This window comes from Dasypus novemcinctus, chromosome 10 (genome assembly GCF_030445035.2).
Source record: "Dasypus novemcinctus isolate mDasNov1 chromosome 10, mDasNov1.1.hap2, whole genome shotgun sequence".
In the NCBI taxonomy this organism is placed as follows: Eukaryota; Metazoa; Chordata; class Mammalia; order Cingulata; family Dasypodidae; genus Dasypus; species Dasypus novemcinctus.
In genome coordinates this window covers 30557570-30577618 of record NC_080682.1, presented here as the reverse complement: position 1 = coordinate 30577618, position 20049 = coordinate 30557570, and the positions used below count along the sequence as shown (strand labels likewise).

General features: G+C 34.8%; 1 protein-coding gene across 1 annotated transcript; it reads left to right on the top strand.

Moving 5' to 3' along the window:
* Positions 1 to 15092: 15092 nt before the first annotated feature.
* On the top strand, positions 15093 to 16019 carry LOC101440922 (olfactory receptor 4P4-like). The gene has a single exon (XM_012528300.2). It carries the CDS (start codon positions 15093 to 15095, stop codon positions 16017 to 16019), a length of 927 nt encoding a protein of 308 aa, XP_012383754.2.
* The last annotated feature ends 4030 nt before the right edge of the window (positions 16020 to 20049 follow it).

The following is a 20049-nucleotide window of genomic DNA, read 5'->3' as shown; positions in this document are numbered from 1 at the left end:
AACTAAAGAGGTAAAGAACTTATACACTGAGAACTATACAAGATTGTTCAAGGAAATCAAAGAAGACCTAAATAAATGGAAGACTATTCCTTGTTCATGGATAGGAAGACTGAACATTATTAAGATGTCTATCCTACCAAAATTGATCTACACATTCAATGCAATCCCAATAAAAATCAATGCAGCCTTCTTTAAGGAACTAGAAAAACTAACTATGAAATTTATTTGGAAAGGAAAGAGACCCCGAATAGCCAAAGACATACTGAAAAAGAAAAACGAAATTGGAGGAATCACACTACCTGAGTTCAAAACATACTATAAAGCTACGGTGGTGAAAACAGCATGGTATTGGCATAAGGAGAGACATATCGACCAATGGAATCGAATTGAAAGCTCTGATATAGAACCTCACATATACAACCACATAATATTCGATAAAGCCACCAAACCCTCTCAACTGGGAGAGAGTGGCCTATTCAACAAATGGTGTCTGGAGAACTGGATAGCCATATGTAGAAGAATGAAAGAGGATTACCATCTCACACCTTATACAAAGATCAACTCAAGATGGATCAAAGACCTAAATATAAGAGCCAAGACCATAAAAACCTTAGAAAGCAGTGTAGGGAAACATCTACAGGACCTTGTAATAGGCAATGGATTTATGAATATCTCACCAAAAGCACGAGCAGTAAAAGAACTAATAGATAAATGGGACTTCCTCAAAATTAAAGCCTTCTGCACCTCAAAGGAGTTTGTCAAGAAAGTAAAAAGGGAGCCCACACAGTGGGAGAAAATATTTGGCAATCATATATCTGATAAGAAACTTATAACTTGCATATATAAAGAACTCCTACATCTTGAAAATAAAAAGATAAACAATCCATTTAAAAAATGGGAAAAAGACTTAAACAGACACTTCTCCGAAGAAGAAATACAAATGGCAAGAAAGCACATGAAAAAATGTTCCAAATCTCTAGCTATCAGGGAAATGCAAATCAAAACCACAATGAGATACCATCTTACACCCATAAGATTGGCAGCTATGAAAAAAACAGAAGAATACAAGTGCTGGAGAGGATGTGAAGGAAGGGGAACACTCATCCACTGCTGGTGGGAATGCAGAAGGATCCAACCATTCTGGAGAACAGTATGGCGGTTTCTCAAAAAACTAGCCATAGATTTGCCATATGACCCAGCAATACCACTGCTGGGAATATACCCAGCAGAACTGAAAACAAGAACACAAACCAATATATGTACACCAATGTTCATAGCAGCATTGTTCACTATTGCCAAAAGTTGGAATCAACCCAAATGCCCATCAACAGACGAGTGGATCAATAAAATGTGGTATATACACACAATGGAATACTACTCGGCTGTAAGAACAAACACACTACAAACACATGTGATAACATGGATGAATCTTGAGAACCTTATGTTGAGTGAAGCAACCCAGACATTGAAGGACAAATACTACATGACCTCAATGATATGAAATAAACAAGCTGCCCTAGATAGCAAGAGACTGAACGATAGGCTTGCAGGAAATCGGAGGGTGGAGGAAGGATATGAGCCGATGTCTGCAGGGGTGGAATTTAAGACGAGATGGTGGTAAGTATGAACACAAAGAAGAGATAAAAGGGGGGCAAGGGGTTGCCTTTGCTTGGGGCTTTGCGGGTTTGAGGGTGGCTGGGGAGGGACGGGTGGGTAACGTTGCCCAAAAGTGGGGGGAGGGAGGGGTAGCATACGAACCAGGAGAGGGTCAGGTGTTGGTGGAGAGTAAAATGCCGAGAAAATCATATCAAAATATAATAAAGAGGGTTACCTGTTTAGAATGCTCGGAGGGGAGGGTCTGATGCAGGACGGGCTCCTGGGGAATGTCTAAATGCTCATTCTGCCAGAGTGGGTGACACCATGGGGTAGAAACCCAAGTAGTGAGAGTGGGGGTGGACCCACATCCTGGGGAGGACTAATGCCAACCAATAGAGGGAACTGTATCCCTCGAGAGAAAGGGTGGCTCCCAGGGCATTGGGGCAGTTGAGCAAGTTAGGCCCTGAACACTATTCCATCTATCTCTGGAAGTGGCTCCTCAGGAAACGGAGGTTGGCTATCACTGAGGGCACCAAGGTGGAAGGGAAAATGGACGTTAAATGTGTGGAACCAAAGTAAATGGGGGGTAAGAGAGGAGTTTCTTGAGAGTACACAAGGATGGATATAAAACATGTAATATTACACCATAACATATAGGAGATGACAGACTGATAATGTAAACCATAATGTAAAACATAGGATAACTAAAAATGTAAAGAACTGTGTATCCTAAAGTATGCACCATAATGTAAACACAGATGTCACCTTGTTAGAAAGCTAATGTCTCAGACTCTGTACATCACTTTAAGTAAATATGATATGAATAGGGCGTAAGAGTATCACTGTGGAAGGGAAAAGGTTTTCTGGTGGATGTGTGGGAGTGCTGTATATTATATATATACATTGCTGTGGTCTAGGACTCCTGTGAAGAAAAGCTGAATAATTAGGGGGGGGGGGGGAAAAGAAAAAAATAGGGTGTGGAATTTTTTCAAGTCAACATTCTTTATCTAAGTTCTTTATCTAACTTTATCCAAGTTCTTTATCTATCCTTTAAACTCATCGCTATATGCCATTCCCTAGTAAGGGACCATGACATTATATTGGGCTTCAAATTTCGGGGAGTTCTGGATCACAGAGTGTTTCAACAATGGCAATGGAGGGATACTGGTATGGGATACCAATGACAGGTGATATATGACTGACAGGGAGCTGTACAGAACATATGTCCAGGGTGCATGGTAATGTTTGGATATACTCATAGTGGCAACAATTAAAAACCACAGTAGGGGGGGTACTGGGTTCCTGGCCAGTGGTGCTCTGTCGTGGTCCCTAGGGGAGCAGCGACAGTCTCCCAGGTACAGTGGTGGGGACCGGGAGGGAGTGAGGGTTCAACAGTGAGCCCCTGATACTAATGACTATGCTTGTGAGCTGATAAACCCAAAATAAGAACAAGGCCTAGAGCAACTTTGTGCCTGGGAATTTTCTTCTGTCAGCCTTCATGTTACTCAAATGTGGCCAGTCTCGAAGCCAAACTCAGCATGTAAATGCAATGCCTTCCCCCCAGCGTGGGACATGACACCCGGGGATGAGCCTCCCTGGCAACGAGGGACCACTATCAACTACCAACTGATGATGCAACTGGAAAATGACCTTATACGGAAGGTTCAATGCGGATCAGCAGAATATCCATGTCTACATAAAATACCATGACTTTAAAATGCTGTTTGACCTAAAGTAAGGGGGAAATGGAAAGGAGAAATGAGTTTATATGGCTACGAGTTTCTAAAAAAGAGTCTGGAGGCTGGCAGAAGGTTTGCCCTCATGCACAACTGAGCAGAGTCAGAGAGACAGATAAAGCAGATACAACCCCCAGATATTGGTTCCTTTGAGGGCTAAAGAGACCCATGGGAGTTATGGTCATGGCCGATGGGGTTAACTACCAGGGCAGATGGCCCCTCTTTGGAAATGGTGTTTATGTGTGATGAATCTGGACTCAGATGGGATCTCCCTTCATAAGACTTTCATGCTAATGTGCTGGAGGTGCAGTTAATGTTGGGGTTTAAGATATATTTAGGGGATATGAATCTCTGGACTGACAATGTGATAGCCAGATCCTGAGCCTCAACAGACTCCAGCACCTACAATCTGATTTATTGGACTTACCACACTCAGCTAAGATGGAGGTGAAGAAGGACAACCACCACACCATGGAGCCTAGAGTGATTACAACTGAAAATGGGAGGATTGCATCCAGCATCCAGGTGGAATCTGAGCCTCCTCTTGACATAAAGGTGCAATGGACACAACCAATCCAGTGTCCACATAGAAGAGGTGGCATTGGATTGGGAAAAGTGGACATAATGGACAAAGGGTATGGGGAAAGGCAGGAAGAGATGAGAGGAGGAGGCGTCTTCGGGACATAGAGCTGCCCTGGATGGTGCTTCAGAGGTAATCACCGGACATTGTAAATCCTCACAGGGCCTACATGATGGAATAGAGGAGAGTATGGGCCATGATGTGAACCAATGTATATGAGGTGCAGAGGTGCCCAAAGATGTACTTACCAAATCCAATGGATGTGTCATGATGATGGGAACGAGTGTTGTTGGGGGTGGGGAGGGGGGGGGTGGGGGGGTGGGGTTGAATGGGACCTCACATATATATTTTTAATGTAATATTATTACAAAGTCAATAAAAAATAAAAAAATTAAAAAAAATAAATAAATAAAAAAAATAAAAAAAAAAAAGATGATCGTATCCTTTGAGTTTGAAAAAATTATTGTGAAATTTCTCTCCTTCTTAAACATATATATTTTAATTAAAGAGTATACCCACATTCACCATTCATAAAGCAATTCCCCAACTTGTTCTTCTCATTTCCACTTCTGTCAGGGAGTGATCATAATCCCATGCCAGGTAACTTAGACGACTCCTTTCTTCAGGAACATTTACAAGTTTTAGAACTGTTAAATTTGGGTAGTTCTAATGTAATGAATCAGTAAAATGATTGGGCTGCAAAAAAAGTGATCACTTGCCCTGTCAGTTCTTTATATGCCATTCTTCCATCCTAGTCTCCAATAATCCTCTCAATATCGCCTACTTCAAGTACTACTTATCACCCATTTTAGTCCTTTATCTTCAATTAAATCCCTTGTCTCCCTTTCCCAAAGATTTTAGGTTCTTGGAAAGGATAATCTGACTTTATGAACAGGCATCAAGAAATCATGCTCTAGTAATTAGTCTGGTTTATTTAATAATTTTTTTACTTTTTCTTTCTTTTGTGTGAGTTGGAAGAGTGAACAAAAAGTATTCCAGTTCCCAATGAGAGAAGAAGGTGAAGGAAATGCAAATAAGACAACCAGAGTTTTGCTATTTACCGTAGTAAATTCTTTAAAATCTATAAACCCTTTAGAAACATTAGTTTGTAAAGAGAACTCTTGTCATTCTAGAAAGTTTATATTCTCTGATCCACCCTTTGTATCTCTTCAAATCTCTAATTTTCTTACTGTTGTTATGATTTCTTGCCATATAGAGGAGTTTTCACTCATGGCTAAATATAACTAATAAGATCACTGAAAACACTCAACTTGCTGCTCAAATTTTTTATGCCCTTTGAACCATCCAAATTTTTGAAGTCAGATGTCTGTATGTTATATTTTTCATCAGCACATTGTGTTTGATACACTTCAATTTTTATGCCTACATTGCATAAGAAGAAAAGTATTTCTTGTTTCTTCTGAAAAAAAAAACCCTTAGATGTTTTTAAGAAAACTAACAGAATTTCTATCATAATTAACCTAATATTCCTTGCTACAATTCATGTATATTGAAAATAAACCAGAATGCTAGGCTTAAATTAGAATATTCTGAAGCTTTAGTTTTATATTTCTGCAAAAGAAATTACCATAAACCTAGAGGCTTAAAATGACACCCACATATTATCTCGTAGTACTCTGAGTGGCCTTGGCTACTTTCTTTTCCTTGGGTCTCATAAAGCTAAAATCCAGGTGCCAGTTAACTGGGCACTTACCTGGTGTGTCTAGGGAAGAATCACTTCCAGGGATATCAGGCTATAATTCAGAATTAAGTTCCATGCAGTTGTAGGACTGATTTCCTCATTTCCTCACTTGTTGTCAGCCAGAAGTCTGTCTCACCATCTGCAGACGGCCCTTGAGGTCCTGAATGTGATCCCCCTATCCCAAAGCCAGCAATGGGTTATCAAATATTTGTGCTCCGTTGCTTTCTGATTTCTCCTGCTACCAGGGAGAGAAAACACTCTGCTTTCAAAAACAATCTTTTAATTTAGGTGTTTAAATTGGTCCCACCCAGAAAATATCCATTTTGACTAATTCATACCCAATTGATTAGTGATCAAAACTACACCTGAAAAATACCTTCTGCCATGCAATATGACATAGGCATGACATACCATCATTTTCAGAGTCCCAGGGATAAGGGCAAGACATTTAGTGCCTTGGTATTTTGGAATTCTGTCTGCCAAAGTGATAAAGCAGTTTTGAAAGTCAAGCCTTAACACAAGAATCAGAAAAACATGACTCACTATTTCTAAGATGAAAATGGTTTTAACCTATTAAGTAAGCCACCTTTGTGACTTCTACCAAAAATGTCATTAATGAAATAAAATGACCTTCCCAAAGTTATGAAAGAAAATCTTGGAGTGAAAAATGTTTAGTTTCATATTAATTTAAATATTATTTGCCTACAACTAAATATATGACTTTGATCATCTTACACAATCAATTTTGTTATTATAATAAATTCTTTGCATGCATGAATGTGTAAATCAGAAGGAGGAAGTGTTAAAATGAAGAAGTAAATTTTCATTGTTTTATATTTCTGGATAATGACCTAGTGTTTTCTTTTGTCTTATATATAATTGATTGCAAATTAAAAGTCATGGCTCAAATGATTTTCAAGTTACCTATTATGTTGTTTTTGAAATTCTACTATGTCTAGACTCTATAATTTAGAGAATAAAAGGGTAATATATAACTACAATGCTCAATTCCAGGAATATATATTTGAGAATCTTCATTGGACTTGAAGTCCAGCTAGAAAAGTAATAATTCAAACATGATTCTGAAGTATTCAGCATACTATTATTGTGGTTTTATTTTACATTGAAAATACAAAAAATGCTAATGAAATACTTATTTTAAGAAAAAAGTCACTCTAGGGTTAAAAAGTATCTTAGCTGACAGCAAGTATATATCTCTGAGGTTTAAGCTGCCTAGCCTTGTCGAATTACCTATTCATGCTTCTATGTCAATATTAATGTCAGTATCTGATACAGCCATTATGTGCCTCAAAGTAGAAAATCCATTAAGCCTATTCATTAGAATTGATTCATCAGTATTCTACTACATAATTATTGTACTCTAGCAATGGAAGGAATTATATCACTGATGTGGAGACAGTGGCCACAGGAGTTGCTGAAGGCATGGACAGGGGAAAAGAGGTGTGATATTGGGGCATTTTCAGGACTTGGAGTGGTCCACAATGATACTGCAGGGACTGTTGCAGGACATTATATATCCTGCCCTAACCCACTGAGAGGCCTGGGAGAGAATGTAAATTACAACATAAACTATAATCCATGCTGTGTAGCAATGCTCCAAAATGTACTCATCAATTTCAATGAATGTACCCCACTAATGAAAGAAGTTGTCATAGTGGGAGGAGTAGGGGTGTGGGAAGTGGGGTATATGGGAACCTCATATTTTTGTAATGTAACATTTTGTGTGATCTAGGCATCTTTTTTTTAAAAAAAGATAATAAAAAATCCATTTGAAGTTCTTACCACAATTATTTGCCCATTGAAATGAATGTTTACAATTAATGCTATTACTTTTGGCATCAAAGAAAGGAATAGTATTAGATGCAAAGATGAGAAAGAGTAGACCTTGATTTCAATGATCTAAGTCTATTGAGAAGGTAAGATAACAATGTCGTTAGAAAACAAAACAAAACAAAACACCAGACTTTCTATGAAGTAGTAATCAAATGATCTGCATAAATCTGTTATGCGGAGTTCAATGAGATGACTTGGAGTTATGGACTGAGGTCTTAAAAATGCTGATATAATGAAGATGAATTTTATTAAAAAGAGAGCATTTGATTGCCCTTAATTATGTTAGGAAAAAGTAGAGTATCTTAAATATAAATAAGAGATCAGACTTGGTAATAGAAATAGAGAAAGACTCAATATATTTAATGAATTAATTGAGGCTTATTTGCTAAACCGGAAGTAAAGAGGCTATTTTTTTAACTTTTTTGGTCACTTCTTAAAAATATATTTGAAGCAATTTGAAAAAAATTTTAAAAAACACACATATTTAAAAAGCCAGAGCAATAAGCAAGTTGAAGTCACTATAGTTTATTTTTACTGCCCTGTTTTAGAATCACCATAGAGAATGCCAGTGGGATTTCCTCCAGGTCTCTCAAGTATTTTTAAATACTCTTCCCAACTCTTTCAGTTCAGCTTCTGCAGAAAGCCCCAGACCCTGTGCATTTAGAGAAATGGACATTACTGTTTATTACCACATTGAAGGTAAGAGAGACAAGACCCAAAGTCCAGATGCTTCTGGCATTTTCCCTCAAGTCTGGTGAAATAATTATTCTGACTACACATGTAGTTTTAAAATTATCTTTATTTTAAGTATAATTTGAAAACTAGATAGCAAGCATGATCTTTTCGCACTCTTTTTCTGAGACTTATTTATTGTTTCTTCAAAATAGGTTTTTTCGATATTTTGTTATGAGTTCAACTAAACTAGATTATCCCTTCAAATATTGCTTGTCTGAATATATTTAAAGTCATCTCTTTGAATAGCAATAGAATAATTCCTCTTTATCTGCTTGTATGCCAAAAAAATTACTTTTTTCCATAACAATATACCCCAAAATATGTATGATTTTTTTCTTTTATAGTTTTTAGATTCTTCTAATTCATGTCACATTTAGCATTTTTATACTCTACCAATCAACTCTAAGAAACTTGTTCTAATAGAAAATAGTCAATGGAGATGCTGTCTTGAAAATTCTTGGTTACAAATGTGGGATGGTGAGATGCTAAGGTAAGTGTCTAAAAGAAATTGTGGAATGGTGTTTACTCAAATTCTGATAAAACAATGTGAAAAAATAATAAAGTATTAAAAATATTTTCAAATTATTGAATAGGTATAGCAATAAGTAACATCTAATAGTAAGCACATGATGGAAAGTTTTATTGAGCATCTTGTTTAATTGATCAATAAAAAATTGCATAAAACACTTGATTGAAAAATAGTTCTTTCAATATGGAATTGCCCATGACTTTTAAAAAATAGTTTGATTTTTTTTTGCATATGGAAAATTCGTCTTTATTTTTTCAAGAGGAAATAGATGCCTGGGGAGTTTGAGAGATTTTTCCTGCATCACATAATTACAGTGTCAGATCAAGTAAAGAATCTCCATTTCTTGCTTTACTGTTAAAGGTTCTTGCAATTTTCCTTGAATTTTGAATTGAATGTGGTATTATTGAAGGATATTCCAGTTCCCAAATTTGGAGAAGTTCAAATTATATACCAAAGAGTTATTTATCTAAGGTGTATCGCATATATATTATGGAAATTTTTTTTAAAAATCCCATGATACTATTAAATCTCCTAAATAAAATATAAGAATAAAATGATTGTTTCCTAGAAATGTTGGAATCAATCCCAAATTCTAAGAGATTATCTTTTATAGACTTTCCTGAGGCTTCAAATAAATTTATTACCTTGATTTCAATTCTCTCATCTGTGAAATTGAAAATCCTATTACTCACTTCACTTTCTAATAGTTGGTTTGGGATTTTCAGTAGTGAGAAGTCAGAATATTTAACACCTTATTATTGCTGTAGATATCTATACTTAGTGACAAAAGATAATGTGCTAAACTCACTGACCAATATTTATTCCCTCAATTTCCCTTGTGTTACAAATGGGTGAAACATTTACAGAATAATAGTCCTTTTAAAATTAATAATAAAAGAGCTGGTATTTAGTGAATTCTGAAATGTAGTAGATACATTTATTTGTACCCAAATGTTTTACATTGCTTTTATTTTCCCTCAAAACCTGTATTTTTTTCTCATATCCTTTTATTTTACTTTTTACTTTTTATTTTTATTGAAGTATATCATTTATATATGAACACATAATAAGTATACTGTAAAGACTGCAAACTTACAAAATAAACATATATAAACTTACAAAATAAACATCATGATGTGGGCTATGGGTGGAAGGCTATTCGTCCCTTCATAGATAACCTAAGTGGTCTGTGTCTTGACTTGTGGGTGTGGGACAGTAAGAGGCTGCAGTCCTGCCCTTGGTGAGCATGGTAACGACTCCAGTCCCGGAGAAGCAGTTTAGCAATGCAAACTCTATAAAGTTTAAATATTCAGGGAAAATGCAAACCAAATGTGCTAAAAGCTTATCTAGAATGTATGAAGTCCATGCTGAAAGTTTACCTAGGATGCGGAAGATATATGCTAATTCAAGCCTATTGATCACTGAACCAAAGAACGATTTAGCCCTTACCCTGTATGAAAGAAACTTGAAAATCTTGTTCCGGGCTCGGGTTTGAAGCAGCAAGTTCCTGAGTCCGGCCAGCGGTCAATAAATCATTTTTCTTTCTCAAAATCATTCCTGAGTCCTGACCTTTTTATATGCAAATAATTGAACCTCTCTCAACTTCTACAGCAATCACACAGGGATCTCATACATCACCCCTCCACCAAATCTTTGCATTAGTGTGAAACATTTGTTACAAATTATGCAAGAACATCTTCAAAATATTACTAGTGACTATATTACTTATCTTACATTTGGTGTATTTTTCCCCCAACCCATAATATTAAAAATATATATATATATATTGCTTTTTCATTTAACTCTCATAAGAACACTTTGTGTTAGTTACTGCTATTATCATTGTTTTATATGATAATATCAAGACTTAGACTTATGTAACTTGCCTAGGATTATTCAACAAGTAAGCATATTTTAACTTATTTAAACTAACTCAAGTACTCTCAACCACAATAATGAGATGCTTCTTTTGTGGATAACATTGCAAATATTATTTTAGAAGTTGAGGATTAATCTTCTATACTAGGAAAATTTTTCTGCAATGTAATTTAATATAGAAATCAAGATGATCCTGAAAACACGGATTGGATATTTGATTTTCTTTTTGTACTTTTTAGAGGTCATGGTAGGACATCGTGAACATGTATATCCTGAATATCCCATTCAAGATGCTGTCGAATGCAGATTTCCTTCATTAACTTATTGCAAAAGAAATGATCATTTCAGGTCATGAGAACTTTTAAGTATTACTGCATTTCTATTCAGAAGACATATATCAGAGTCAATTAACCTTTTGTTTCTTATACCCTGATTATTAGCATCCTCTCTGATCTGTTAAAGATTTAGTTTAATTCCATTGAAACTGTAAAAGCCAGTGTTAGTTCACAAAATAAAGATACAAGAGAGAAAATTTTAAATTTGAGTACCCCCAAAAAAATAAGTATAAGTTTTCAGAACTCATCTTGTAATTTATTTAAATCTTATCAGGATTATAAAATTATAAAAAGAGTCATACTTTGTAATTCTGATACTGCAATCAAGTCAAGATATATGTGTAAAAGTGATGAGATATTGGTATAAATTTATACAGACATATATAGACATTTCTTGATTCTTTCTATCACGTCTCCTCCTAGAGGGAGATAGAAAAATGATTATGTCTAGTTTTATGCTTCTGGAATTTACGTAAAAGATATTCATTGAATATAATTCCCAGGGAATATCAGTTAGATGTGCATTTAATAATGTAATTGAAGAAACAATGTAACTAGTGAAGAACAAATTATGTTAACGTTAAATGAATTCTAACACTGGATTTTGATTCCTATTTTGTTTTATTATTTCATTCATTATGTAATATAATATTTTAAGTCATTAAAATCAATAAAATTTTATTAACTTAATTTAAAAAGTAATGTTGAAATACAATCTCTTTAATAAAGAAATAAGAATGATATATAACATTAAAATCCCCTTGGCCATCACTTTGTTTCCCAGACTAAATAATTCCTTCCACAGCTATGCTATTCATTTATAAGAAAACAGGTACTCAAAGAAATTGCATTCTCAAAGAAATTTTTTGGGTGGAAAGATAATCACATTGGATTATCTTTGTGTACTTATGACTTTGGCTCAAAAATATATCTTGGTAATTTATCCATAGTAGATATTCCAGGTAGATCCAACATTTAAATTTCTGCCTCATTTCCTATATTAAGAGCCTATCATGTTATTTACATTCTATTATTGTTAGAAATATCATTTCTATTTTCCAAATTTTGCAATGCTGCAATAAATATCATTTTGAATCTTTTCTGTAGTAGTTTCGTTGATGTGGACTATGGGTAGAAGGCTCTTTGTCTCTTTGGGGATAACCTAAGCTGTCTGTGACTTGTGGGTGTGGAACGGTAAGAGGTTGCAGTCCTCCCCTTAGTGACCATGGCAATAACTCCAGTCCTGGGAGGCCATTTAGCAATGCAAACTCTATATACATACCAGTCAGTCCAAGGAGACTCTGATAGTGGTGATGCCAAAACTTAAGAGAACTTGGACTTGGCCTTGAATAGGAAGTATAATATAGCCTGTGCATAAATTCAAAATCATCTAATTCTGTATCCGAGTGTGCCTAGTCTCTAGAAATCCAGTTAAGTGATATGGGATTTGAATGTTCAGAAAAGATGTAAGATTGAATGTGCATTCAAAGTTGCATCCAGACAGAATGTGGGCAAGATATTAATTCAAGCTCACCTGAAATGTGGGTGATATGTTAATTCAAAACCTATCTGGTACTCAGGCAAAGACTTAACTAACAAATAAAGTAGTTTTCTTTGATAAAAGCACCATTTGACTCCCCACCTTGTATAAAAGGAACTTGAAAATCTTGTTCGAGTTTCAGGTTTGAAACAGAAAGCTCCTGAGTCTGGCCAGCTGTCAATAAATCATTATTCCTTCTCAAAATCATTCCTGAGTCCTGGCCTTTCTATACGCAAATAATTGAACCTCTTTCAACTTCTGCAACATTGTTAGATGACATGCTGAGTCCCTAAATCATCATCAAAATTTCATATGGAGTGTCTTTCTAATATTATTTCATGAAACTGAAGAGCAAAGATACATATTATTGTTTAATTTCCATTTCCTTGATTCTAATGTTTTAGAGTATTTTTACAGATACTTATTGGCCAAATTTTAAATTCCTTTCTGAGTATTTCCTATTGCAATGTTTTACTGTTGAATAAAATTGTACCACCTCTCTTTATATTACAGATTTGTAGGATTTACACATATTTATTCACATTTTACAAATTTTAAAATTATCTTTTCGTATGGATTTTTTCATATGGGATTACTAAATGTATTGAATTTTTCTCTATATAAATTTTCATGTGCTTTAAATTTTTCCCTGTCCTTAGGTATACATAATTTTTCCTCCAACACTTTTTCTCATTTTACTTGATATGCTTGTATTTCTCAACTATCTGTAATACATATTTTTATGACAAGTGAGATTGAGTTTGCTTTATTCTTTATTTCCAGATGGAAATTCAAAATTAGTTACTGGAATGCTTATATCATGTCATTTTGAAAAGCCAATTTAAAACAGAATAAATCTCAATATATTTATGTGTGTGTTTCTTGACTGCCCTTGAGTCTATCAATCTGTCTATTCCAGCATTGCTTATTACTGTAGCTTCATAATACACTTCATTATCTGAAAAGGTATGTCCACATCTTTGTTCTTTTTAAAAAGTTAGCTTAATGACTCAGGATATTGACTATGTTTGAATGTTTGAATCAGCTTTCAAATTTCATGAAATTATTGTTTGATATTTGATTTTTAATTATGAAATTTATGGATTAATTTGGGAAGTACTCACATACTTACTATATACTATATTGATTCTTCCAGAACATGAAAACAGTATAAATATGTTTGCATTTCTTCAAACATTTTTTAACTTTTAATAAAATTCACGGAGAGGGTTACATTACCAAGGACAGGACCCACAGTTTAAGATTTTTAATTTAAAATTTTTTTGTCACAGCACAGGACCATTGCAATTGGACTTTTGCTTATACAACAGTGAAACTTCCAGTGATTTTGAAAAAAAAAATTAACTAGAGGATGTAAACCTGAGGTCCATGGATGGAATTCAAGTAAGTCCATTAACTCTCTAAAATCATACTTAAAATATCTATGTAGGTCACATGTTCATTTTTCTAAAACTATATTTCATGGAAACCCATGGAAAGTGAAGGACAATGATCAGTTGCACTTCTAAACCTTCAGGTGTGTTGCTAATAAATTTTAATCAAAGTGTAGAGTTCCTTTTTCTATAAAACTGATCTTTGAGTTCGGCAGTTTTGTGAAACATTTTTGATCAGTTAACTCCTAGTTGCAGAAAGGAAGTGAAAGATGTCATGTAATAATTTCCACCAAAGAAAACTTTCCTTTTTAAATTGAACATTCCAGGACTTGTCCCAACAAGTATATAGGGAGCTTGTTAAGGAAAGAAAAATGTTTTATTCAAAGACATAAGGTGGTAAACAGATTAAGAATTATCTCTGGATGCAAATCTGTCTCTCCAAAGATGCTGCCATGAAAGGAAGTGCTAGAAAGTGGATAAAAGGAAAAAATGAAGAGAACTTCCATCTTAGACTTTAAAGTCCACTGGGAAATAAGGTAAATTGCAAGAATCTATAATTGTATGAGAAGCCCATACAATACAAGAATTCTTTTGCCTAAATATCTACTTTTTACTTGTCTTCTCTCTCCATGATGTTTAATGTCATGAAGAGGTGCTAACAGCACTTTTTGAGATTATCGCCCAAAGGTCAAATACTTAAAAGAATGAATCTATTGAGGTATAATGCCCATATTAAACATTCAGAGTTTAACACAGTGCTTGTCACTGGTAATATTTAGAATATGTAGTGACTGTCCTGTTCTTAAGGAACAGATAACCTCATTGCTCTTCTATACATGCTAGAGATTAAAAACCAGTCTTAAGATATAATCATGAAATTATATCACAAAATTGACTTTAAAATGTATCATCTTTTAGTATTTACTGTGTTGTTCATGGTAAACATGAATTTTGGCATTAATTACAATTGCAATTAATAATTTACACTATTCTTGGTCCTTAATGTCAATGCTAATGAATTACACTCTACATAATGATGGACATTGAATGTCTTTTGATCACTGCTGTACCCGTAGCACCAAATAGATTAAGTCAAATTTTAAAAATAAATACGTATTTATTGAATGACTTTTTAAAAAATCCACAATTTCAAATGTTACATTATTTCATGTATATTAAATTTCCCATCTAAATTATCAATCTCGCAGTAGCAATGGCACATGAAAACGTAACAGAATTCATCCTCCTGGGCCTTTTTAGTGACGAGGATGTGAAGGCTGCCTTCTTTGTGCTGTTCTCACTTTGCTATCTTGCAATTCTCTTGGGAAACCTGCTCATTCTGCTCACCATCAGAGGCAGCTGCCTCAGTGAGCAGCCCATGTACTTTTTCCTCAGCTACCTGTCCTTCATGGACATCTGCTTCACCTCAACTGTAGCTCCAAAACTCATCAAGGACTTACTGGCCCAGCAAAAAACCATCTCCTACAATAGCTGCATTGCTCAGATGTTTTATGCCCACTTCTTTGGTGCCACTGAGATCTTCATCTTGGTGGTCATGGCTTATGACCGCTATGCAGCCATCTGCAGACCCCTTCACTATATGATCATCATGAGCAGACAGGTGTGCTATGTCTTGGTGATGGCCTCTGTTACTGGAGCATTTATTCATTCACTCATGCATGTATTGATTATCATAGAACTTCCCTTCTGTGGCCCCAATCAGGTAGACCATTTTTTCTGTGATGTATTCCCCCTGCTAAGACTTGCCTGCACTGACACCAGTCTGTTGGTTATTGTAGTCATTACCACCACAGGGGTGATGTCCATTTTGACTTTTGTTGCCTTGGTGATTTCCTATATCATCATCCTGTCCACCCTGAAGTCCCGCTTATCTGTTGGCCACCGCAAAGCCCTTTCCACTTGCAGCTCACACATCAGTGTGGTGCTCATGTTCTTCTTGCCCCTCATCTTCACCTATGTTCCCATGGCTGATTCTGTCAGTGATGACAAGGTGTTTGCTCTGTTTTACACCATGGTTGCTCCCATGTTCAACCCTCTCATCTATACGCTGAGAAACACAGACATGAAGAATGCCATGAGCAAAGTGTGGTGCCAAGACAAGCTACCTGGAAGGAAATGATGCCTCTGGTGTCTGAGCCCTTTGGCCAATCTCATTCTTTTCACAGGGTCAGTGGTGTGTTGTTATCTAAAGTTACAAACCCCAAAAAGAGAAGACCTGTAATACAATTTCTTGCTGTTACTTATCTTCTCTGAACTTATGTACAAAGGCAATGGATCAGATGATTTTTTTCCTTTCAGTCTGACATCCTGGAACTTATTACATCTTTCATTATGTCCCTCACATAGTGGATATAATTGTCCTTTTATTGGAGTAAATTTTGAAGACTGCATAGTTTGGCAGTCATGCGCTGCTTTAGGAAACACATAGTACTGCTCATAATAAAGGAAATCCTAGGAACTTCAGATTTTGAGTTTTCCATTATTAAAAATAATAACAAAACCCCCAAAATATAAGACATGAATAAACATAACTTCTAAAACACAACCCCCCCAGCTCACTTTGAAATCTTTTAGCTATAACAACTCTTACATTTAATATTTCCACCTTTTTATCAAGGTTGTTTTTTCCAAATGCACTTTAGGTTGGTGTTTGCTATTAATCCCTTGGTGCCAGGGAGGTTCATCCCCAGGTGTCATGTCCCACACCAGGTGAAAGGTATATTTTAACTATTTACATTGCACAAATTATGCTTCTAAATAATGCAATATAACACTATTATACTAATTACAGTATAATTATGGAAGTCAGGAATATATACAAAATTTAATTAGCTTTCTATATTCCATCAGTGGTATACTACAGTAATTAGAAATTTTGAATTTAATGGTGAATATCTTCTTCCAGTCCTACAAATATACTTATCTCTCTCTACAATAAACTTTATTCATAGAGAAGATTTTGATTGCATAAATGTTACATCAAAATATGGGGGATTCCCATATACCCCACTCTCTCCCCCTCCCATATTTTCCCTTATTAATAGCATCTTACATTATTGTGCTGTATGTATTACAGTTGATGAACAGACATTAGACCTTGAAATATTATTACTATCCAAGGTCTACAGTTTACATTATTGTTTACACTTTAGAAATGTTTTATAGGAGTTGACTTAATGTATAATGAATTGTATCCTCATTGCAATACAATATAGAACAATTCCACCTATTCTTCCACCCTTCCCTCAGAATCTCAATTAACCACTGTCTTTATATCATTGTTATAATTTATTCCATTACTACCATAATAAATCTACTTTGGTTCATGGTTACATTCCCCAATTATGTTTGTTTATTCCTCAATCTTAAGAATTTGGGGTTGGTGATGTGTCAGATTGAGGGGGACATAAACTGTTGCATTTACTTAATATCTAGTGATGTTTAGCATTTTTTAATATTTTTTATCCATTTGAATTTCCTCTTTGGAAAAGTGTCTATTCAACTTTCTTGCCCATTTTTAAAAAGAGTTTTCTTTTTATAATTGAATAATTAAGTTGTAAGATTTCATTATATATGTTGAATATTAGCTCCTTTTCAAATAAGTGGTTCCCAAATATTAAAATTTTTCTTAATAATCTTACTCTCACTTTTTCTTCTGAGAACAATGTAGAATCCTTTAAATGATCATGTTACACCCACTCAAAATATAGCAGATTACTTGAAGTTCCTTTTTGCATCGAACTTCTATAAATATTCGAAAATATGGAACTAAAATAAAACAATCTCACCAGTATTTTTCAGAGCTTCAGTTTTGCTTTGCTGATCTCTTCCTTAGATAATCTGAGAGCAGCAGACTAAAATAAATCAGAAATGGTGCCTTCAGAGTTGCTTTGTGAATAGTTAGTACCCACAAACTCAAGTGTTGGTAGGAGTCAGCCTTTGTTAGTCTGGTTGTGTCTGTCAGGTACTGACATCTTTAACCATTTCACAGCATCTTTGACAATAAATGGACTTTTCTCTACTTCCTAAAAGGTTTATTTCAAAAGAGTGATGAAAAATGGTGACCTCACGAAAGCATTTTTTCAAAGTCTCTCTCCATATCCAGAAATATATTAAAGACTTAACAATGGGCTTTAATCTTTTGTCTTTTCATTTCCTTAAAAAAATTAAATAAAATTCAAATCTTGTTGTGAAATTTAAAACCCAATGAATTCTCACATTAAAGGTTTTTAAAATTAATTCCAAAAGTTTCATCAATCATATGTGATTTATATGATTATATTATGATAAATATTTTTTAAACAAATTAACGCATTTTGTGTGTGGGTTTGGGGAAGGTTTTATATAGGAATTCCCTATACTTCTGGTGTAATTTTTCAGTAAATATAAATCTAAAATGTCTCTAAAAATAAAATTTAATACATTTTTAAAAAAACGACTTAAAGTCATTAGAAAATCAAGCTACAGTTCTTACTGCAACAGCTGGTCTTAGAGCCATAAATGATAGTCCTCAACCTACACATCCAACCACCCAGGTTAGGTCTTCCCCACACTTGGGTGTTAGCTCTCAGTTGTTTAACTGCTCAGACAGCCCTCATCTTCACCCAAAAAGGGTCTTAGCCCTTTCGTGCTTTACCATTATCACAGGATCTCACTGACAACTAGCAGTATTAGTCACTGATTGAAAATAGTACACCTGTGTGTGGCATCTATATCCTCCAAAAATACAAAGACCCAAAAGTACTGTGTCTATTGTCCTGTGGTAGGACTGTCAGGCAATAACTATTCTTTTTTTTTTTTGATGGAATGTCTCTATGCCTAGATCATAGGACTTTTAAGAACTCTGCTCATGTGGCAATCCCTGAAAATTCTTTGTGATCTTTGTCTTCAAAATTCTGACATTGGTGTAATTTAGTCATGTATAAATTACCTATTACTGTGTACTAGCAAACAAAAGAAACCAAAAATTAGGGGCTTATAGCCACAAAATTTAATTAAAAAATAAGTTGTTTAAAATGACAAAACCAAAACTTAGCTAAAAAAAAAACTTTTTTTTTTTAATGATTCTGCAATTTGGGCTAGATTCAGCTGAGTAGTTCTTATGCAGATCTCATCTGGAAACTCACTGATGGTTAATGGGGTAGATGGTCCCAGATGCCTTCTTCATAAATGTGACAGATGACTCAAGTACTTCAGTTATCTTTCAATGGGCCTTGCTCAGCAGTCCATTTTTCATGATGGTATCAATATGGTGAACAATTCTAATATTTTGCTTAATATTCATAAAATTAAATCCCCTGGTATTCTATTATGAAAAATAATGACAGGATGTAACATAGTCTTGGGGGGAAATTACTACTGTCTTTTGCTTTGTTGAGGTGAATTTATTTTGTTTAGGCCTTTCACGGGGTTGGAGTATAATTCATTCACAAGACCAGAGCTATATACCAGGTATTAGAAGTTCTCATAGTCTAATCAAGTTAATATTTCTGGCACTGCAGTTTCTGTTGGGCTACCATCTCTGTGATATTACAGTAATCAATAATCATATGATATAATTCACCTATTTGTTGCATGGGCCAGACCAATTAATTCAATGGTGATATAATACGGCACTTGAATTTTCAATTCTTTGATTGCTATCATCTCTGAAATTCCTTGTAAAATGTGGTTTCTCTTCTGATTTTCTGTTTTATCTATGATGTAAGGGTTACTATTTTAGAAGAAAAAATAGGTTCTTCCAGATATGCTAATATACTAAGTATATCTGTTCTAATTAAGCATTTTAATAATGGAGAACTAATTAGAGGATAGATTCACAGATACATAGGTATTATTTTAAAGCAGTCTCCAGACAAAATTCAATTCATAATGTGGTCTTCATAAACTTCCAATCTAACTGGAGGATTGTAATAGTATTTTAGTCCTCCTTGTATCAGCTATATGTCAGAAGTTATAATCAAAAACTTTCAAAATGTCTGAATAATCTCCTTCTCCTGGTATACTATTTTTCTGGTGATTAATCCCTTTCTCAAACTTTCTTTCTCCCAGGAAGCTCACACATCTTTATGTCATTTGCTATATCCCAGTATCTGTCCAAGCTCCAGAGAGATGTTTCTTAATATCCTTACTTGAATCCCAAGTCCCTA